The sequence below is a fragment of the Schistocerca serialis genome, chromosome 9, assembly GCF_023864345.2.
Source record: "Schistocerca serialis cubense isolate TAMUIC-IGC-003099 chromosome 9, iqSchSeri2.2, whole genome shotgun sequence".
Lineage (NCBI taxonomy): Eukaryota > Metazoa > Arthropoda > Insecta > Orthoptera > Acrididae > Schistocerca > Schistocerca serialis.
Window position 1 is genome coordinate 292442613 of NC_064646.1, and position 21806 is coordinate 292464418.

Here is a 21806-nt window from a genome sequence, read left to right on the forward strand (position 1 = left end):
AGTGTTGTAGCACCACCGTTCTGGCGTCAGACGACCCAATAGGTACCGACCGACCGACGTGTTATACTCTGCGAATGTTATCATTTGCACGAGGTATGGAGGTACACAGGGTAAGCACACTATTCTCTCGGCCAGCATCGGATTTGCAGACCTGAGAACCGCTATTTTTCATTCAAATAGCTCATCAGTTGGCATCATGAGGCTGAGTGCGCAACATTCCAGTCTTCCTACGAAAGAGACAGTACCAGGAATCGAACTGCAGTCCTCTGGATGCCAGTCAGTCAAGCTTAGTTATGGAGGAAGACTCCTATAGACTCTATTGAAGCTTAACACACGACAAGGCGAGCTCGAATGTTCGTCGACTGTGAGAAAAATGGAGGCGTTTTCTATGTGGGCAAGATATACAGTCCTGTGTAACACGAGTTAGCTCCAGCGCATACATCTTGTAGTGTGTAGTAAGCCAGCACTGCTGCTACGGCTCTGGTGGCGATCGCTGACCTCTGTCTGCATCGTGGCTGTTGCAGGTGATGCTCAGCTGCGCCCTGGCGCTGGCCTCGGCCTACTACGACCACGACCTCGCGCACCACACGCACACGACACAGTGTGGACACCTGCCGCTGGCCGCCGCCCCCGCAGTCGCCGCTGTCGCCGCCCCCGCAGTCGCCGCCGTCGCCGCTCCCGCAGTGGCCAGCTACTCGGCAGGCTCCTCCTATTCGGCTGGGTCCGCCTACTCCGCCGGCGCAGCCTACTCGGCCGGCGCCGCTCTCAGGGTGAGCTCAGTTCCACTGCACCTGTTCAACACTCTAATAGATCCCACCTGACAGATATCAGTCATCCTCATTATGTACTAAGAAGAGCTACAGTTTACGTCTTTATTGTCTCGGCAGCACAGCTGTCGTTACTTTGTGTCAGCTTCTATTAGAGGCACCACTCATCTATTTTCCCGTGCTGACAGTGGCTGCACTGACTTTTGTGTAGTTAGGTGATGTTACAACTTTATTGCAATTTCAAGAGTAAAACGAACACCAGCTGCAAATTACAGGACAAGCAAGTTCCCAACCTCTAACTCAGCATCTTACTGTCTGTCTCTCTCCCCAGCAACAGATCATAAAGAAAGTATATGACTGCATCAGACATTATCAATTGCGCCCCAATTAGTTACAGGTAGCAACTGAATAATCCACTTTGATCATCATAATTATATTCTCATGGCAATGTATGTAAAACTGTGTAGCAAACAGCCTGAACGACCATTAGTGAACATTGTAGTTCTTGCCTTTATTAACTATAGTAACTTAGGTGATGGACACCTCCCCTTCTTACCCAATGCACATCTGTGTGCAGACGGCAGCTCTAGCAGCCCCTGCAGTAGCCTACTCGGCGCCGGCAGTGGCGAGCTACGCAGCACCTGCGTTGGCCGCCTACTCGGCACCGGCAGTGGCCTCCTACTCTGCACCGGCTGTGGTGAGTGCGGGCTACTCTGGCTACTCCGGCGCCAGCAGGGCCTATGGGGGATCTGCTGCCACCTCCTACACCTCGGCCATTAAGTCCGTGGTGGCCGCCCCCGCAGTCGCCGCCGCCCCTGTGGTCGCCGCCGCTCCTGTAGTCGCCGCTGCACCTGCCGTCGTCGCCACTGGCTACTCTGGAGGATACTCTGGGGGCTATTCGTCTGGCTACTCTGCTGGCTATTCAGGATCATCTTACAGTTCAGGTGGGAGTGCAGCAACAAGAAAAGTTTTCGTTTGCCGTATTCGAGCTTATACATTAAGGCCTTTGATATCACTACCCGTTTATTCACGAGTAGACCACACACTCAGTCTTGTCTGTGATCATAGTGGCCTGGACATGTCCAAAAGTGTCCAGAGTCAGTCTTGCAGCTGGACTGAATGTCTCCCAATTCTAGGAACTTCATTGTATCACACTCTATAAGTATTTGGTGGTAATACCAAGAAGCAAGATGGAATGGGACGATTACACAAAATTAATATTAAGGAAGGCAGATGGAAGACTTGGATTTGTTGGAAGAATTCTGGGAAAATTCAGTGCCTCTGTAAAGGAAATCACATACAAAACACTATTTCAACCAATTATAAATTATTGTTCCGGTGTTTGGAGTCATTAGCAAGTAGTCATGACTACAGACTTTGAACGAATTGAGAGACAAGCTGCTAAGATTGTAACAGGTCGGTATCCTCCATATGAAAGTGTAATAGAAATGCTCAGGAAACTTTAATGGGCGTCTCTCAAAACTCTCCTCGGTAAATTTATAGATCCTGTATTCGAAGAAGACTGTGCGACCATTATGCAGTCACCATCGAATATCTCATATACTTATAACGAGAATATGACAAGAGAGATTAGAGGATATGCAGATGTATGTACGAGAGATACAGTATTTTTTCTGTAGCTTATTACACGAATGGAATAGGAAAGCAAGTTGATAATATAAGTACAAGGTACTATCCATAATATACAGTAAAGTGACTTGTAGAGTATGTAGGTGTAGTTGCTGACGAGTCACAGATGACTAGCAGAGTCACACGTTTTGACGTTCACTGCACACCAGGCTTGTCATTCCGTCGATCATCTTCACTTAACAGTAAAAGAACGTTAGGAGGCTTTTAGAAATATTTACTCAGAATTGCCATGTTTATGGGAAGGAGAAACCAAATCCCATTGCAACAGGAATGTAAGAAACAGGGCATGCAACGAACTCACCAAAATTATAAAAAGATGCTATGAATAAAGTATGCATTACTAAATGTTTGTTCTTACCACCCCTACATCTGCTTACCCATATAAAAAGCCCTCCAAACTGAGTCAGCAACGAGAGCAGTTGCGTCAGGTCAACCAGATGACTTCGCCAGTCGCCAAATCACTATGGAGTGCTGGGTGTATCACTATGACCCCGAGAGAAAGGACTGTGGAAACACTTGGATTCACACCAGCATCGAGAAAAGGCAAAGAGCAATCCATCATCAGGCAAGGAGATGCTGAACCTGTTTTGGGACTGGCATGGTTTGGAGCTAACAGATTATATTCATAAAGGGCAAACTGTCAGAGCAGCATATTACTGAAATCTCCTGATGACGTTATGAGTACTATCAAGAAATATCATGGTGGGATGACGAGAAGGTGTCAAAGGAGGTGGGTTGGCGCCATGACAAGGTGCCTGCCAAATCTGCACAGTTCACAGTCACACTTGCTTCTGTGGGCTATCAAATTTTGTACCCACCCCACCCCACCCCTCCACCCACACAACATTCTCCTAACAAGCTACTGAGTGAATTTTTCCCCTTTCCTTGTATGAAGAATCCATTGAGTGACAGAAGCGTCCGAATTATGAGATGATTTTTCGAGGAATAACATTGTCTGAACAGTTAAAATGTCTCTGTCAGGTCATCCATCGTTGGGAGATATGTGTTGCATTACAGGGTGAATATGTGGGGAAGACTGTGAACGCCGTCGCCAAGCTTCATGGTCACAGCTTCAGTTTTTGAGGTGACAGTTAAAACTTTATGACTGTCGTTGGTAAAGCTACAAGGAGGGAACATTTCACAAGGGAGTATACTGGGAAGACTAGCACGAAAATAAACCGTAAATTAAAACACATTAATAAAATGTATAAAATAAAACATTTCAAAGTAACAGACTAGGTGAGAATTGGCGAATCAAGGATGACATAAAAACCATTGTTCAGACATTAACTTCGGTAGTTCTCTCGCCAGTGGGTCACCGAACGCAACCTTGGATGTTTTGAAGGTGAATTTAAACAAGTGGACAAATAAGACATATGGAATTAGACGTATTACTTCCGTCATTATATATTGTAATCATGGTGAAATTTCACACGATGTAACATCGCGTTTGTGTTGTTGGTTACACTGATACTTCTGCAACCAAAGTCGTAATTAAGTCATCCGTCATTGGGAAAAATGTTTCACTTTGAAATGTGAATACATAGCGAAGTACACAGTTGGATTTTTAGAGGTGATGAAACTTTATGACTACCCCTCATACAGACATAAGACCTGGGTAGGTGGTGGAATAGACACGTTTTTCATCATGTGTTGTTCAGTGTAGCCATCCTAACTGGGGTACTTACCCTGTGAGTCTCAAATAAGAGCGAGAGGTTGTTCTGTCACTGAGGGGATCCCTCGCCTGCTGCAGGAATCAAGTCCGCCGCAGTGATATCCGCCCCCGCAGTAGTCGCCACTGCCGCCCCCGCCATCGCCTACAAGGCCATCGCCCCCGCAGTCGCTGTGAAGGCGGTCGCCCCGGCAGTGGCCGCCTACTCGGCCGGTGGCTACTCCGGATACTCCGGCTACTCCAGCGGCAGCTCCTACTCCGCAGCACGCCTGGGCGCCGCCGCCAGGTACTCTGCCCCCGCAGTCGCCGTCGCTGCCGCCCCCGCCGTCGCCGTCGCCCCCGCTGTCGCCACCGTCGCCGCCCCCGCCTACGCAGCTGGTGGATACGCCGCTGGTGGCTACGCCGCTTCCAGGCTGGCCTCATACTCTGCAGGTATGACGACACTGAGCACTTTCGCCGCTACAGACGTCGCACTTTATAACTTTTTTGTTGTTAGGTTCAACTAAGGCGCTATTGACCAGATACGTTTATATGACGTAATGATACTGATGCGAATGTAGTAACTGAATTCTACTATTAATTCAGCCCAAAACACCCACGGTAGAGAAAACTGTTCCTCTTCTATAGTTCCTTAATGGTAGCTGATTTGCAGATTTGGAAATAAACACTTGTTAGATAGGGCAGCACTATAACAAGCGATAGTGGTAACACAATACGAAACAACAAATAATATTTATTAAGAATATGTTGTAAATGATTCTTAACTCTGATGAAGTTTGATTTGTGGCACTTGATGTCCCAACCTACCACCGTGATATCTAAAATAATTTCGCTCTCTCTTCACAGTCTTTGATCTTAACTCTGGGTTGGTCCAAGTTCTCTGTAAACAGTGACTAATAAGTCGGAAGGTCGTCTTGAGAGTATTGTACTGAGCTGACTGCACGCACTAAACAGTGCAGTCTGGTTCTTAACTGTGTAAGGGTCTGCAGCACATCGTGTTTTAAGTCAGTCAGAGGAATGATTTACATGTCTGACAGCACAAGACGGAAGCGAAATAGTCTTGATGACAGTGTTCCCTACAGATTGTCAACACTGTTGATGGACGTACACGACTTAGTGAAGGAACTGGTACAGAAGTAGTGCTGCACGGTCCTAAGCAGCACTAGGTGAATTGTTGTGCCTGTGTGTTGGCAGTCTCTCACAGTATTTTTTGTTGCCTCTTGCTTGGTACACAATAGGTGCAAACAGGACATTTAAACCTTGTGTGATAGACCTTTTGTATTAGACGTTCTCGGTCCACTTGTAGCGTAAATAACCTATGAAAATCCTAGCTTTGACAGTACCCGCCAATGTCATCGTCAGGAAAGCTACTGACTGTTGAAGAAATAAATGAATTTCTCAGATGTAACAGATGTAGCAGTGCTCACTGCGATCAAGATTACATTGGGTCAACGATGAAGCCTCACACAGTATCTTTGTTCCCATCACGATGTATAATACGGGACATAATCCTGTGTGGTCACAGGTACACTGCATTATGTCAAGTAGGTTATCGACATCACTGTGCACTCAGTTTAAAAAACACGCCTATGCATGTACTAAGCATTCATATTCTTCATCTGGAACGTATTTTCAGAGTATTAAATCGAAAATAGTTCCCCACCTTTCAGATCTCACCAAGATTTTTTGGAGCTTGTCCTTAGCTGAAGGCAAAGGATGGGACTGAACATCCTCTCCCAAGTATTCCCAACTGGTACTCCCTATGGCTCTCCACCAGTTTGCCTGGCATTTGACTGAAAATTGCTGGCTCTTCAGTGGGCCATTACTTGCTCAGATAACCCTGCTCTACTCTTAGGGGTAGGTGCAGTCTCGAGGTACAAAGTACACGCCTTACACACTACTTCACTCTCGGTCTTATTTCCACAGTCATAAATGACTTCGAGTCCTACGAGTCTAAGGGAATTAGAATGTGGTTGAACAATTTTTATTAAGGTTTGTGTTTGTGGCTCAGTAGTCCTTGTGGACGTGCACTTTGTATCGATGCGTGAATCAGAATAACAAACTGATTAGGAGCTAGGCGTTTACGAAAGTGTTTCCGTAGCAACAACTAACCAGAAAACAAGGTAGGAAGCGCCTTCTGTTTTTTCATCGTTGCCATGTCGATCTATGGGCTACATTTCCGACCGTTAAAGTACCTCTTAATTCATTTTCTTCATGTTCTTTGTTTCATTCCGCTTATTACTTTAATGCTCAATGGACGCAGTAAACAGCAAATTAAGGAGAAAGGTGGTGAGGCTTCTACGATTCTGTAAGGCGAACTCAGTAGCACAGGTTACAGCGAGAAGTACGAAGAAATTGAGTTCCGAATTTCTTTGCTGTTGATGCCGCTGCCACGGACAGCCTGGACGTGCTGGCTAACAAGGAACCGACAACATCGACACTTTCCATGTTGGTCAGTCTCGTTGCTACTCCTGAGTACGTGCTGCATTATACATCGTGATCGAAACTAAGAGGTTGCGAGTGAGGTTTCATCGTAGGCAGCAATGAACACCTTGCTCGCAGCGGGCACTACTGCTCCAGTTACATCTGAGTAATTTCTTTACTTCTTCGTCAGTCAGTTGCTTCTTTTACTATGACTATGATGGATACTGTCGAAAGTTCGTATTTTTATCGATAAATAACGCTACAAGTGCACCCAGAACATTTGTTGGCCTTATCCGCAAAATATAAAACACAAACTCACCTACAAAATTTAATCATGTATTCTTATTAGTATACTGTATGCACTTAGTAATTAAAATTTCGATCTTCGATCCTTCCCGGTGTTGCAATGTTAATGGTCGACAGTGCAGAGTTCGTTCAGAACTTCCTGAACCAGGGCTCCATAGTTCTGAATCGGCACAAATCAGTGGAAGTCAGTCGGCTTCCGCCTGGTAATATTTTGTATCCGGCTACTGCCAACATAGTCACCCCAACACTACCAAGCTCCTACCACGCCGTAACAGAGAAGTGATGCAAGTGTTCACGAATTGATCCTCTATTTATAGGGACGAATATAATTACTGACCTAGCGGTTTGAAATGTATGAGAGACAACGAAATGAAAAGAAAGAACAAAATAAAAGGATGTTTTCTTCACAACTCTTACTGAGCAATGACGTCTGTCTGTTATTCTTGAATGAACCTAGTTTCTTAGCTTTCTGTATTAGGTCGGAATCAAAAAACACGAAGTTATAGATATCTATTCAAGAATATAGCGATCCTTTAGTAGGAGCCAAATTCGGCAAGTTATCCATTCAAATTAGTTGCATGAATCTTATCAGGTAGCGTATAGTGAGATTATTTAATCATTCATTTTCAGTTCTGAAACGAGTTGGAATCCTATTTTCATTCATTTTGCGATCACAACTGCTGAGGTGTGTGCTGGTGCATTGTCGCGATGGAAAAAGAATTTTTTTGCGGTCCAATCGCCGGCGTTTTTCTTGCAGATCGGTTTTCATACAGTCCAATAACGATGAATAATATGCACCTGTAATAGTTTTACCCTTTTCCAGATAGTCGACGAGGATTATCCATTGCGAATACCAAAGGACAGGCACCATAACCTTTCCGGCCGAAGGACTGGTCTTCGCCTTTTTTGCTGCAGATTCTCCCTTGGTAGCCCATTGTTTAAATTATTGTTTGGTCTCAGGAGTATAGTAATGTATCCATGTTTCATCCACAGTGACGAAACGACGCTTAAAGTCTTGCGGATTCTTCCTGAACAGCTGAAAACCATCCTTCTAACACTTCACACGATTCCGTTTTTGGTCAAGCGTGATCAATCGCGGAACCCATCTTGCGGACAGCTTTCTTATGTCCAAATATTTGTGCAAAATATTATGTACCCGTTCATTCGAGATGCCCACAGCGCTAGCAATCTCACGCACCTTAACTTTTCTGTGATCCATCACCACATCATGGATTTTATCAACGATATCTAGAGTCGTAACCTCCACAGGGCGTCTAGAACGTTCAGTATTTGTGCCCATATGGATACTCCGAAAATTTTGAAACCACTTATAAACTGTTCTAATCGAAAGTGCAGAGTCACCTTAATGTGTATCAAGCTTCTCTTTAGTTTCCTGAGGCGTTTTGCCTTTCATACAGTAATGTATAATCACCACACGAAATTCTTCTTCGTCCATTGTTTAACAATCACTCAGCTTCCTTGATTCACACGAATGTCAAACACAAAGAAATAGACCAATATGGCTGAAATTTGGTGTGCGTTCTTTCCAAAGATGCTACTAACTAAACATGACCTCGATACGCGCCGGTGGTGCCATCTCTCGGACTTGACTTTTCAAACGCCTCTCGTGGTTACTTTTACACAATTTGACACTCTTTGAAAAGGACAGCGGCTGCGTGTACCTTAACCTTCAAGTAGTGACTGTAAGTACATATATAATGCCAGCACTGCATGACGAAAGCGCGATCTGTTCCTCGCCCTCCCCCCCCCCCCCCCCCCCCCAATACCCGGTCAAGCCACTTGCCAGGTCATATGCTGGGAGTCAGTCCAAAACACCTTGCTTCCCCTGCTACCCGCACAAACCTGAGAATTCGCACAGGACATTGTCAACAAGCAACAGATATACATAAAATGCCCCAGCGAAGGCATAGATGCCCCTGTGTCAGCGAATTTCATCTGAAGGATAGTGGAGGAGACGGATTCTCAATATGCGCCAGTAACTTGATTTCCGTAACGCGATTATTGTGGCAGCCCTTCACGTGTGGAGGTGCAGTTCCCATCAGCAGCCGACTGTTGGCGTCTGACAGTGCCTGTTTCTGCAGCTTCCAGCCTGAGTGCCGCGTCGGCGTACCGCGCGGCGCCCGCCATCGCCGTGCAGAAGTACGTCGCCGCCGCCCCCGTGGTGGCCGCCGCCCCCGCAGTCGGCGTGAGGTACTCGTCCGCCGCGGGCGGCCTGGGCTATGCTTCCAGCGGCTATGCGGCCAGCGGCTACGCCGGCTACTCCGGCCAGGGGGGAGCCGTGCGCTACGCCGCCGCCGCCGCCCCCGCCTACGTCGCCACGGCGCCAGTAGCCGCCGTCGCTAAGGTGCCCGTGGCCGCCGCCGTCGTCAAGCCCATCGTCAAGGAATACGTGAGTACCGTCGCAAGCCCAGCTCTTAATTTGCTCGTGCCCTCGAGCATTTATACTGTAGACTTTTCTTGTGTCGATGCACCACACAAAATATTTGTGCACACTGGTCACCTTGGAACACTGTAAACGGTGTAGAACTGGCCCCAGGCGGTCGTCGACCCTCCGTCGCTGACGCAAGTCGTGGTGGTGGTGGAGTAGTGCGTATGTGACAGACAATCGTATGTGGTCGTTGCATTAAGACAGGTTAACAGGGTGACTTGACAGAATGGCAGAAAGGAGCTACCGCGAATGGACATGTGCCCGTGACCATATCGTGAATGACGTCGGCCCGATTTGTGGGTGTGCCAATACAGATTCTCCATCGGGTCTATGAGGAAAGGTATACTGCTCGCAGTCATGTAACTCGGCCGAAGTACAGTTGTGAAAAGAAAAGCGGCAGGGGCCACAGACCACTGTCATACCTTGTCACTCACAAACATTTTCAGACTAGACAGGAATTTGTGCTGTCAGTCAACGCAGATCCATCTCAACCATTTTCGTAATTTGATACGACTGACATTCGGAGTTCAGTATCTCGCAAAAGAACATTTCTCACATTGGCACATGTAGCTACACGTCTTCAGTGATTCAAATGACATAGAAATTCAACAGTAGCTGCCTGTAGGCATGCAGTGCTGTCTAACGTATCGCAATTTTGTTCCTTTGGAAACGATTCAAGGAGTGGAGTGAACCGGCGTCCCACTGAATTTTTACCACTCTAACGTATCGCAATTTTGTTCCTTTGGAAACGATTCAAGGAGTGGAGTGCACCGGCGTCCCACTGAATTTTTACCACTCAGTGTGTGTGGAGGGTGTAGTTCAAGCCAGAGGTGATTCTGTCATGTTGTTGGAACGTTTTGCGCCCCATGAATAGATCCCACTTATTCAATTACCGTATACATGAACAAGGTTATTTCAAAATTCTCTACATCTACATCTACATTTATACTCCGCAAGCCACCCAAAGGTGTGTGGCGGAGGGCATTTTACATGCCACTGTCATTACCTCCCTTTCCTGTTCCAGTCGCGTATGGTTCGCGGGAAGAACGACTGTCTGAAAGCCTCCGTGCGCGCTCTAATCTCTCTAATTTTACATTCGTGATCTCCTCGGGAGGTATAAGCAGGGGGAAGCAATATATTCGATACCTCATCGAGAAACGCACCCTCTCGAAACCTGGCGAGCAATCTACACCGCGATGCAGAGCGCCTCTCTTGCAGAGTCTGCCACTTGAGTTTATTAAACATCTCCGTAACGCTATCACGGTTACCAAATAACCCTGTGACGAAACGCGCTGCTCTTCTTTGGATCTTCTCTATCTCCTCCGTCAAACCGATCTGGTACGGATCCCACACTGATGAGCAATACTCAAGCATAGGTCGAACGAGAGTTTTGTAAGTCACCTCCTTTGTTGATGGACTACATTTTCTAAGCACTCTCCCAATGAATCTCAACCTGGTACCCGCCTTACCAACAATTAATTTTATATGATCATTCCACTTCAAATCGTTCCGCACTCATACTCCCAGATATTTTACAGAAGTAACTGCTACCAGTGTTTGTTCCGCTATCATATAATCATCAATAAAGGATCCTTCTTTCTATGTATTCGCAATACATTACATTTGTCTATGTTAAGGGACAGTTGCCACTCCCTGCACCAAGTGCCTATCCGCTGCAGATCTTCCTGTATTTCGCTACAATTTTCTGATGCTGCAACTTCTCTGTATACTACAGCATCATCCGCGAAAAGCCGCATGGAACTTCCGACACTATCTACTAGGTCATTTATATATATTGTGAAAAGCAATGGTCCCATAACACTCCCCTGTGGCACGCCAGAGGTTACTTTAACGTCTGTAGACGTCTCTCCATTGATAACAACATGCTGTGTTCTGTTTGCTAAAAACTCTTCAATCCAGCCACACAGCTGATCTGATATTCCGTAGGCTCTTACTTTGTTTATCAGGCGACAGTGCGGAACTGTATCGAACGCCTTCCGGAAGTCAAGAAAAATAGCATCCACCTGGGAGCCTGTATCTAATATTTTCTGGGTCTCATGAACAAATAAAGCGAGTTGGGTCTCACACGATCGCTGTTTCCGGAATCCATGTTGATTCCTACGTAGTAGATTCTGGGTTTCCAAAAACGACATGATACTCGAACAAAAAACATGTTCTAAAATTCTACAACAGATCGACGTCAGAGATATAGGTCTATAGTTTTGCGCATCTGCTCGACGACCCTTCTTGAAGACTGGGACTACCTGTGCTCTTTTCCAATCATTTGGAACCCTCCGTTCCTCTAGAGACTTGCGGTATACTGCTGTTAGAAGGGGGGCAAATTCTTTCGCGTACTCTGTGTAGAATCGAACTGGTATCCCGTCAGGTCCAGTGGACTTTCCTCTATTGAGTGATTCCAGTTGCTTTTCTATTCCTTGGACACTTATTTCGATGTCAGCCATTTTTTCGTTTGTGCGAGGATTTAGAGAAGGAACTGCAGTGCGGTCTTCCTCTGTGAAACAACTTTGGAAAAAGGTGTTTAGTATTTCAGCTTTACGCGTGTCATCCTCTGTTTCTCGATGGCCAAGTGTTGGGCCTTTTCACTCCCGTGTCCCAGATGACAACAGCTGTGTCCACAGGGTTTGCACACATACCACAGAATGAAAACGCATATGCTATTCCCGCTAACAGTATTTCTCTGGGAGGTACTGCACCGTGCCAGAAATTATCAAAAGTTTATTTCCAAGATGTGCAGGAAAACGACCTCCATGATGGAAAGGCGCAAACCCTTATGTCAGCCTAGTATGTCTGGCTCATTTAGAAGTACGAAGAGTCTGGCGTACTATCTCTGCAGTGGACAAGGCTATCTTCCCCTGGAGATCACAAACGACCTCCTTCTGCCACAATAGCCACAGGAAGACCTCAAGTATGTGGCTGAGAAGTCTATCGGAGGCAAATCCACAGAAAACTTTCGACCTGCTTGGCCCGTTAGCAGGGAGATGTGTAAAACAATCTAAGCCAGATGCACGTCGTAGAAGATGGAAGGAAGCGCCTCCAGATCTACAGTGATGGTGATAACTTTTTATGGCAGTGAGAGGACTTCTCAGCCTCTTAGAAGTGGCTGATGGTGACGATGCCGGCCGTTGTGGCCGAGCGGTTCTAGGCATTTCAGTCCTGGTCCGCGCTGCTACTACGGTCGCAGTTTCGAATCCTGCCTCGGGCATGGCTGTGTGTGATGTCAGGTTCAAAATGGTTCAAATGGCTCTGAGCACTATGGGACTCAACTGCTGAGGTCATTAGTCGTCTAGAACTTAGAACTAGTTAAACCTAACTAACCTAAGGACATCACAAACATTCATGCCCGAGGCAGGATTCGAACCTGCGACCGTAGCGGTCTTGCGGTTCCAGACTGCAGCGCCTTTAACCGCACGGCCACTTCGGCCGGCCTGTGATGTCAGGTTAGTTAGGATTAAGTAGTTCTAAGTCTAGGGGACTGATGACCTCAGATGTCAAGTCCCATAGTGCTTAGAGCCATTTGAACCATTTTTTATGGCGACGATGATGCTGACGCTGGTATACCGAGAAATCACCCTGTAGAATACACATATCAAACAGATGAGATCAGTATCTGGTGTTGACAGGCCGCTACGTACCTGCATGGGTGTCTGCTTGCAATGCTGCTCATAGCGAGATAAAGGAGTAATACAGTTAAAATGATTCAGGCAATTCCACAGACGTACGTCTGGGTTAAGGTTGGAGGAGAAGGGGAAGAGAAAAATACTTAGGGGGGAGAAAAATACTTAGGAAACTTGATTATTTTAAATAAACCATTGGGAGAACGCTAAATTGCAAGGCGCATTATCTTTCTTGAAAAATATCGCTCTCCAAAGGGATGAGAATCATTTAGAGTCCCGAGAAACACGGAGTTGCGGTAATCCTAAGACACTGAGAAGAAAATCGTATCCATCATTACAACACGATCCTGTTTTAACTGCTTGCCTGATAAATAAAGTGACCTCAGAGCAATTCCCGATAGGGACGATGCTATAAAATTATCAGTTCAAAGTAGTCCTACATTCAGGAACTGAGCATAGGCGAGTAGATGTGGGAATCCTGTATCGCCGTTCTAGACGAAGTCCAAGCGGAGGTGGTTTGCCGTCGCCTTCCTCCAACATTCTACGAGGTGTCAAATGTATATCTGTGTCATGTGTCTGACTGTACAGTGTAGTGTTGCGTTCGCGTTGTTGTGGATAAGGGGACAGTAGAGTGTGAAACCCAGTGCCAGCACATAACCTAATCCTCTCCAGTAGCACCAAGTGGGCTGCCGAACTTATCGTCCTCACCGTCAAAGATGTCACGTGAGCTCGCTTCCTGCAAGGCAATGTGGAATTTAATCCAAGACTTTGGCGCAAATAGTGGTGATCAGGAACTTAACGCCACCATCTCCTCTCCCCTTCCTAGCCAAATACTGGCAGTGAAAATTTTCTCCCACCATGGTTCTGATCGGTTCATCTCCGAGTCGAACGTCACTGCAAAGGCCTGCGTGAGCGATCTCGGCTATGGAGGCGGTTTCTAAAAAGTACCAGAAAAATGAAATATCAAGGCATTTGCATGTGTAACCTTTCCAAGGTCGCAGCAGTATTACACAATCGTCAGAGCAAGAAAAAGAACTGTGGACTGATGCCGAAAGCAATAACTTGCCATTACTTCAGCAAAACGTGTAGCAAATGGCTAATGAGTTTTCCGAATGACAGTGACGTGTTAGGGATGAAGCGCCACTGATGAAATCGAGTCAGCCCTCTACACTACAGGAAACGAAGAATAAAGCTTCGGTTTCTGTACGGGATTTTAAGTAACTACACAATTTAACGAACTCTCGCGAATGAATACGAGGCTGGAGCAAGAGAGCACGACATCTGTCATAATCCAGCAGCAAGTTAGTTCCTTAGAAAATAATCCAATCTTGGGCAGCTTGCTTTATGGAATCGTTCTGTAAAACAACGTCATACTTCAGGTTTCCATGTCCGACCATATCTTTGTCGTCTTATTCTTTCGGCTTTCAAAAAAACAGCCCTGCGCAACTTTGTTCGCCTGATCATACAGAAATGGACGGCGCGTGTTCTTTTCAATTTACACCGGGCATAATTCTCATAATCCGACGCGGCCAGTTGTAAAGCAAAAATATGGCTCACTAAACGAGGAAAAAGCCTGAGCGCCGCTCCAGCAGCGCACATTTGTTTGGAAGAGGAGGCCGCCGCTCTTTGAACGCGCGTAATAAACATCCAGAAGAGCCGCGCGGCCGCTAATTCAAAGGGCGCGCGACGCCACGGGCTCTGCCGCAGTAATTAAGAGCTCCATTTAAAAACTGTAAATAACACAGCAGTTGCGCGGCAGAGGCACGGTCCACAAGTCGTGAGGGAATATCACCCGTGATTCATAGCTCTGTCCGTCTCATCTAACAGCCCACTAGCTACCAGATTAACTCGCTCCCCTGTCCGGACATCGTACTGCTACAGCACTTTCAGGATTTACGTTGTTGCCATCACAGAGCGTATTCAGGTAGTCTAAGAGATCAAATATATAAATCTGTGCATCATAATAATTGTATCAAAATTAAATTCGTCGAACAGTTGCCTTCTATTTTCTTCGAAGGAATCGCAGTACCATATACGGTAACGACGAAGAACTTGTTTGTAGCTTTTAATGAGCACCTCAACTAAGTAGAAAATAATTTCGTCAATGTACCAAGATATTCGCTTGTCTCTATGCCCTCCAGAAGTTTCGAAACATATTTCCATATGGTGAGGGACGTAAACTAGAACAAGCAGCCGCGCGGGATTAGCCGAGCGGTCTCAGGCGCTGCAGTCATGCACTGTGCGGCTGGTCCCGGCGGAGGTTCGAGTCCTCCTTCGGGCATGGGTGTGTGTGTTTGTTCTTAGGATAATTTCGGTTAAGTAGTGTGTAAGCTTAGGGACTGATGACCTTAGCAGTTAAGTCCCATATGATTTCACACACATTTTTTTAGAGCAAGCACTCGTGATCCAAAACGGCACGAGTAGCAAAAACTCTACACTGCTAGAACTCACAATGAATACTTGTGTGCTCTATTTCTGCAACATCCGTCTACTTGACCGTGCCAGTGCTTAATACACGCAATTAGGATGGCTGCGTGGTGGTTACGTGAGTAAAACACGCTGCGCCTTCATCAGCTGCACACTGCGCATGTTCCCGAGTACCTCGCACCAAAAATCAAATACTCCTCGTGTCGTCATAATCGCAAGGCGCGATCTCACTTACCTAACATTCTAGCCGCACTCATTCACAAAACAAAGGCACATTAAATTCCTCCCTATAGCTATCCGCGTCTCGTACAAGCTGACGTGCACTCTACGCACAATTCGGTTCCCTGTAGTATTAAACTAAAAGATGAACTTCTTTCCCTAAACTGCTAATTTATAATAGCCAGTTTCTCAGCGAAACAGTAGAGCAAATGTTGTCATGTTCGACGAGTTACGCTTTCTTCTCTTTTCGTCTCTCAGTCGCTTCCTTTTCCCTGCCTACATTACCTGTGGTCTACCACGCTACTCCCCTCTTCCTGTCTCCCTTGACTCACATCTTTTCTTGCTGTCATTTCTAATGTATCCCTATATATATATTTCTCACCCACTTCCTTCCCAGAGTAGTCATGGATCTCAAACGCTCCACCTAACACGATACCCATATCGATCTGCTCGGTTACTAGTCCATACCCTACAGCCACTTCTCTTCCAAATTATCCATCACCAAGGCGCTTCCTTTCTTATATTGCAGCATTTACTCTACAAGTTATCTGATTTATCGATATCATTTTAAAGCAACAACTCACTTCCGTCACCACTCAAAACACATAGTCATAATTTTACAACCATTTTAATACTTTTCAATTATGTATATAGATTTCATTCTTTTTAAAATAATGGAGTTCCATGTTTTGTTATTTTTCTCTTACATTATTTTTGCTACTGAGAGAAAAGTCTCTTGTAAAGAGGTTATAGGACGAAAACAAATAAAAATTACACCAGGGTAATGGAATGTGGTCGAAATTACATCAGGCGATACTCAGGAAACTGGATTAGGAAATATGCTGCAGAATAACTGACGACAACCGATTCAGAATTTATATAAATTTGGCAAGTAATAAGAACAGTGTTTCTGAAAAACACAAAATTGTTAACAATTAATATAAAGTTAAGCCCACCCGGTTAGCCGAGGAGTCTAAAACATGGCCTTCCGGAGTGGGAAGGAGCGCCTGGTCCCCGGCACGAATTCGCTCGGCAGACTTGTGTCGAGGTCTGGTGAACCGGCCAGTCTGTGGATGTTTTTTAGGCTGTTTTCCATCTGCCTCGGCAAATGCGGGCTGGTTCCCCTTATTCCGCCTCGGCTACACTATGTAGGCGATTGCTGCACAAACAAGTTATCCACGTGCGCGCACACCACCATTACTCTACCACGCAAACATAGGGGTTACACTCGTCTGGTGTGAGTCGTTCCCTGGGGTGGGGGGGGGGGGGGGCAGGTCCACCGGGGGCCGAACCGCACAATAACCCTGGGTTCGGTGTGGGGCGACGGAGGGGTGAAGTGGACTGCAGTAGTCGTCGTGGGGTTGTGGACCACTGCGGCTGCGGTGGAGAAGGAGCCTCTCCGTCATTTCTAGGCCCCCAGTTAACATACATACATAGAATATAAAGTTAAGTGACAGGAAGTCTTTCCTGAGGTTCTTTGTCTGCAGTGAAGCCTTCTACCGAAATGAAATGTTTACTATAAAGATTACAGGCGAGGGGACAATAGAAGCTTTTCTAAATGTGGTGTAACAGAACAAAACAGAAGACCATATGGGTCTATGCTGTAAGTAACGAAGAGGTATTATATTAAACTGGGGAGAAAAAAAATTATGGCACACTTGGACAAAAAAAAGAAGGGGCCGGCTGATAAGACATATTCTGAAACATCAAGGAATGATCAATTTGGTAATGGAGAGAAGTGTGGGGGAAAATGGAAATGAGCGTTTGGCGTCGTTGGCCGGGAGGCCCCTTACGGGGCAGGTCCGGCCGCCTTGGTGCTGGTCTTATTACATTCGACACCACATTGGGCGACCTGCGCGCCGGATGGGGATGAAATGATGATGAAGACAACACAACACCCAGTCCCTGAGCGGAGAAAATCCCCGGCCCAGCCGGGAATCGAACCCGGGCCGGTACGACGGCAATCCGTCATGCTGACCACTGAGCTATCGGTGGGGACCAGTGTCGGGGGCTAACAATTGTAGGGGGAGACCAATACAGTAAGCAGGTCAAGTGGGTATAGGTTGCAATAGTTCTGCAGAGATGAATGGCTTGCAGAGGATAGGCTAGGGTGGAGAGTTGCAAGACCACGACGATAAGCAGGCAGAGAGGGAATTGTTATTACTGACAAACGGGAAAAGGAAAGAGGAGAGTACAACAGTACCTTTCCACACGTTATTTTCCTTCCAGTATTCCAAAACATCGTTTTTCTACCCTGTCTTCCTCAACAGCTATTGTGCACACATAGCTGTTTGACTCACCCTCCCACTTGCACTCTGCCCGCAGGACGACCACCCCCGCTACGCGTTCGAGTACAGCGTGCACGACGCCCACACCGGAGACATCAAGCATCAGTGGGAGCAGCGCGACGGAGACGTCGTGAAGGGACAGTACTCGCTGGTCGAGCCCGACGGCTCGGTCCGCACCGTGGACTACGTCGCAGACTGGGAGACCGGCTTCCACGCCACGGTCCACAAGGACAGGCCGCAGGCGCACCCCTAAGGTCGCCGCCGGACTACCACGAGCCTCGCTCACCCTCTCTGGTCACGTGTCTGCCACAGCCGTGCACGTCATGTTCTCCGTTGTTCCACTACTCTCTCCAAATTCCTGGTGTATTTTTGACCAGGTGACTTTCTCGTGTCTAAATCAAGTCTACTGACACCCGGAACCTTCTTTCTGCCCACCTTCGGTCGTCCAAAATCTTGAGACAACTCTTGCCTGGCCGGCCTCTTTTCGTGGCATCGACTATCATATCTCAGTCTACAAGTTGTTCGTAAGGCCAGATTCCAGGTGCACATGTGGCTCAAAAAGTATTTATGATCATTCTTTGCCTGCATGGTGCAAATACCTGTAGATAGTAGCCTTGGGTAACTACTCCTCTTTCTGACACTGGAAATAATTCATGAATGTTACCCCAGATCCATCGTATCAACTAAGCCACTAACCTCGCGCCATGAAATATTTCTGCTATATTTAAAACAGCAATGTTTCCTCTTTCGGCTGTAATTATTGTTTATTTTCCACTATACGCCATTTTCAAGCGATAGTTAACGTGCGTGAGGATAAGCCACCAAGCAGTCCAGCCATCTGCATATAGCGGACAAGCATGAAACTTTGGACAAGTAGTCGGGCAAACAAGTGGTGTGCAAAACGTTTAAAAGTAGTGGCAGAAATAGAGCACTGCACACTGCAAGCCAACTGTAATAAATTAACTTGTCGTAGCAGCGATCACCAGTGACGACATCAATAACAGAGTGCACATTGAGTCATTATTTTCGATCGTGTCAACACGAAGACCGCTTGAAAATGGTATAATAGCAGAAACTGGACAATAATGGAAATGTTTCAGAAATTTTGCACGACTGTGGTATCTGCCCGAAAAATAGTAATTTCCGTTATCGTTACTCCCAGAACATTTAGAATGCGAAATGTCGCCCCGATTTCCATACTGTTCGGGTTCTGGAAATAATGTATTCTTAACTTTAAAAAGTGGCGTACAGAGAGGGAAGCAGCGAAGCAACACAAAATATAATGCGTTCCGCTGCAACTTGTTTATCAGTGCTGACAAACGTGAAACCTTTGACATGCTATTCAATGCAGGAAAGAGAAATGTGTAAATAACTATGACTGTAATGTTGAAGTGGCGTTCTCCCTTCTTTGGATGTCTTACCTCCAACCTCTCAGCGTGTTCGAATGTATATACACTCTTTGTTTCGAAGCGCCTTTCTCATTTCTTGAGCACTTTGTACTATTTTATTGCTCCACATACTGTGTATAATCAGACGCTGTAAATGATGTGAGCTTCTGCCGCACAAAGTAAAAGCTCATTCTCAGCATTATTATTACCCAACAATTCTCCACATTTCTAACGTCGTGGGAAAGATGTTCGTATGATGGGAACTTGGCTTCATTTCACGATGAGGAACATCTTCACTTTTCACAGAGCGTGCCTTATTTTGCTGAGAGAAACCTTTACTGTGTGGTACAAGATGAATGCACAAGAGAATATGTAAAATTCTCATTTTGATATTCTCTCTTCCTATAGCCTCTGGAGGTAGCAAACGATAAATTTTTTACTATACGAATGTAGATTACCAGTCTGCCAATGCTTTTTGTCTTGAAATCTTATTCATTATTCCCACAAACTCTTCTTCACGGAAATTTCCCCTATTCAGCACCATTCACCTCACAATTCCCGCATATCTTCCGTTGCAAACGATTTGTGGGTCTTCCTTTTGAGCAGAGAACGAACCTAAAGATTCAACATACAGTCTAAATCATATCATTGTATTACATGTATATATTTATATTCACTTCATTATTTTCTGGACTACGTTTTGCGTCATCAGACATCAAGAATAATGTTCTAGACAGTATTATATTTTTCTCGGCTGCAGAAAATATTTCTCTGCAGCGTTTTTCGAGAACTGCCGCATAGTATAGAGCTCGCTGTCAGCTTAAAGCCAGCTAATAGTATTGCTGCATTTCATTCGAGGTGTATTTGGTCGATGGAAAATACTTTATGTTTATTAAGTGGTTCTTTTCACAGCAGGAACTTCGAAGCGCTAGTCCTAATTTTTGTATATACTGTGCTCTTATCGCTTTCACGTGCAATCCAAATACATTTATATACCCATACACACAGAGTACATTCATATATCAATTTTACTCACACTGGTGTTGTTCCAGGATGTGCACATATCATTTTCTATCGTATGTAGTTTTTTTATACCATGGTGCTGTTCATTAGCGATATCATTTGTAAGTAATAATTCAGCTTCACAGCGAACAAGCTTGTAACACAATATGCTTGTATAATAAGTACAATTTGAAATGTAAATGACATATAACTGTACATATTATGTGTACTTATATAAATGTATGTAAGTACATGCGTCAAATAAATTTTTGAAATGATATTGCATTATTTCTTCTCTACCCTCGTGTCGATTACCATACTTGCTTTTTTGAGAATGATTTATCTTGTATCAGAATAAACAGAAGGGCTCTGCGACAAACACATACAGACAATAAACACTGCACTGAAGCTGTAATCACATTTTTCAGTTAAGAAGATGCCTAATATTCTCTTTCCTACTCCTGAAGACGTTCGTATAAGACAAAGAGTTTTTCAGGACTATTATGAATTCTTGAAGGAGTACCTCTTCGAGTCTCCCAGACACAAAACATGGAATGTTCTTTAGTTGTTGCTCACAGAGAAAACTGTAATAAGAAAAGGCATTAAAATGTCTATTCGTAAGAGTATTATAAAAAAATTAATAACTCTGACGAGAGAGCTGCTTCTCTATGGAATATAATTAGACGAGGTGAGAAGCTATAGTGCAAGATTAGACACTATACTGTCAATCATAATTCAGGAACTCTAAATATTGGCGGAAATTATTTCATGGATGCGTACTCAAATGGAAAAATTTAAATTAAAAGACTTCTCAAGAATGCAAATTCGATGCTCGTTGATAATCTGTACTCCAGGTCTTTCTATTAAGGGTAGAAAATTACAAAACTGAAGCATATTTTTAATTAAGAGTATGTTCATACTAACAGAAAGTTTTCTTTTGAAAGCCATACGAATGGGAATTTTCAAATTACACTTTGCTATAGTGATCATTGAAGGGAGACAGCTTTCTAGAGGCTGTCTTTTGTTCTGCAGCTTTGACAAGCTCGTTAGGAAATAAAATAATATACTCACAAGTTGCGACATCGTCGCGAAAAAACACAGTGACCCGTATATGTAATAAGTTTCCTTTAATTTACGTCTATGGTCACAATCTTTTCTGTTTAACATATTACAGGTTTCGGTCTTTAATGACCATCATCAGATCTGTCTCATAAGAGCAAAGTCCTAATGCACTGCAGCCATAGTGGCATAGTCAACTGTTAGATGCGGAATCAGCACCAGCATCGTCAAATACATATAAATCACATCACATGCACGAGTCATGTTGTCAGTAAAACTACTGCTCAAAAAATAATATTCTAACTGACAAAAAAGTGAAGCATCCAAAAGAGGAGAAGAAAAGAAAACGAAAATCCTGGAATTGAGAAGGTCTGTGATATTATTACAGTTATGAAAAAAATCGAGTCAAATTTATGATGAAGTTGGCAATATGAACCCACTCACTTATCAGAATGACGTCGTCCCCCCTCCCCCACACGACTCTGACCCGGATTGATGATGCGTGGATTCGCTTGTCCCT

General features: G+C 45.1%; 1 protein-coding gene across 1 annotated transcript in view; it reads left to right on the forward strand.

Annotated features, from left to right (window-relative positions):
- The window catches only part of LOC126419560 (fibroin heavy chain-like), a 91374-nt gene extending 70954 nt beyond the window's left edge, over nt 1-20420 (forward strand). The window contains exons 2-6 of the mRNA XM_050086748.1: nt 525-770; nt 1345-1711; nt 4171-4521; nt 8922-9229; nt 17875-20420. Of these exons, the coding sequence (XP_049942705.1) occupies nt 525-770; nt 1345-1711; nt 4171-4521; nt 8922-9229; nt 17875-18090 (1488 nt within the window). The 3' untranslated portion in view covers nt 18091-20420. The remainder of the gene's footprint in view (nt 1-524; nt 771-1344; nt 1712-4170; nt 4522-8921; nt 9230-17874) is intronic.
- The last annotated feature ends 1386 nt before the right edge of the window (nt 20421-21806 follow it).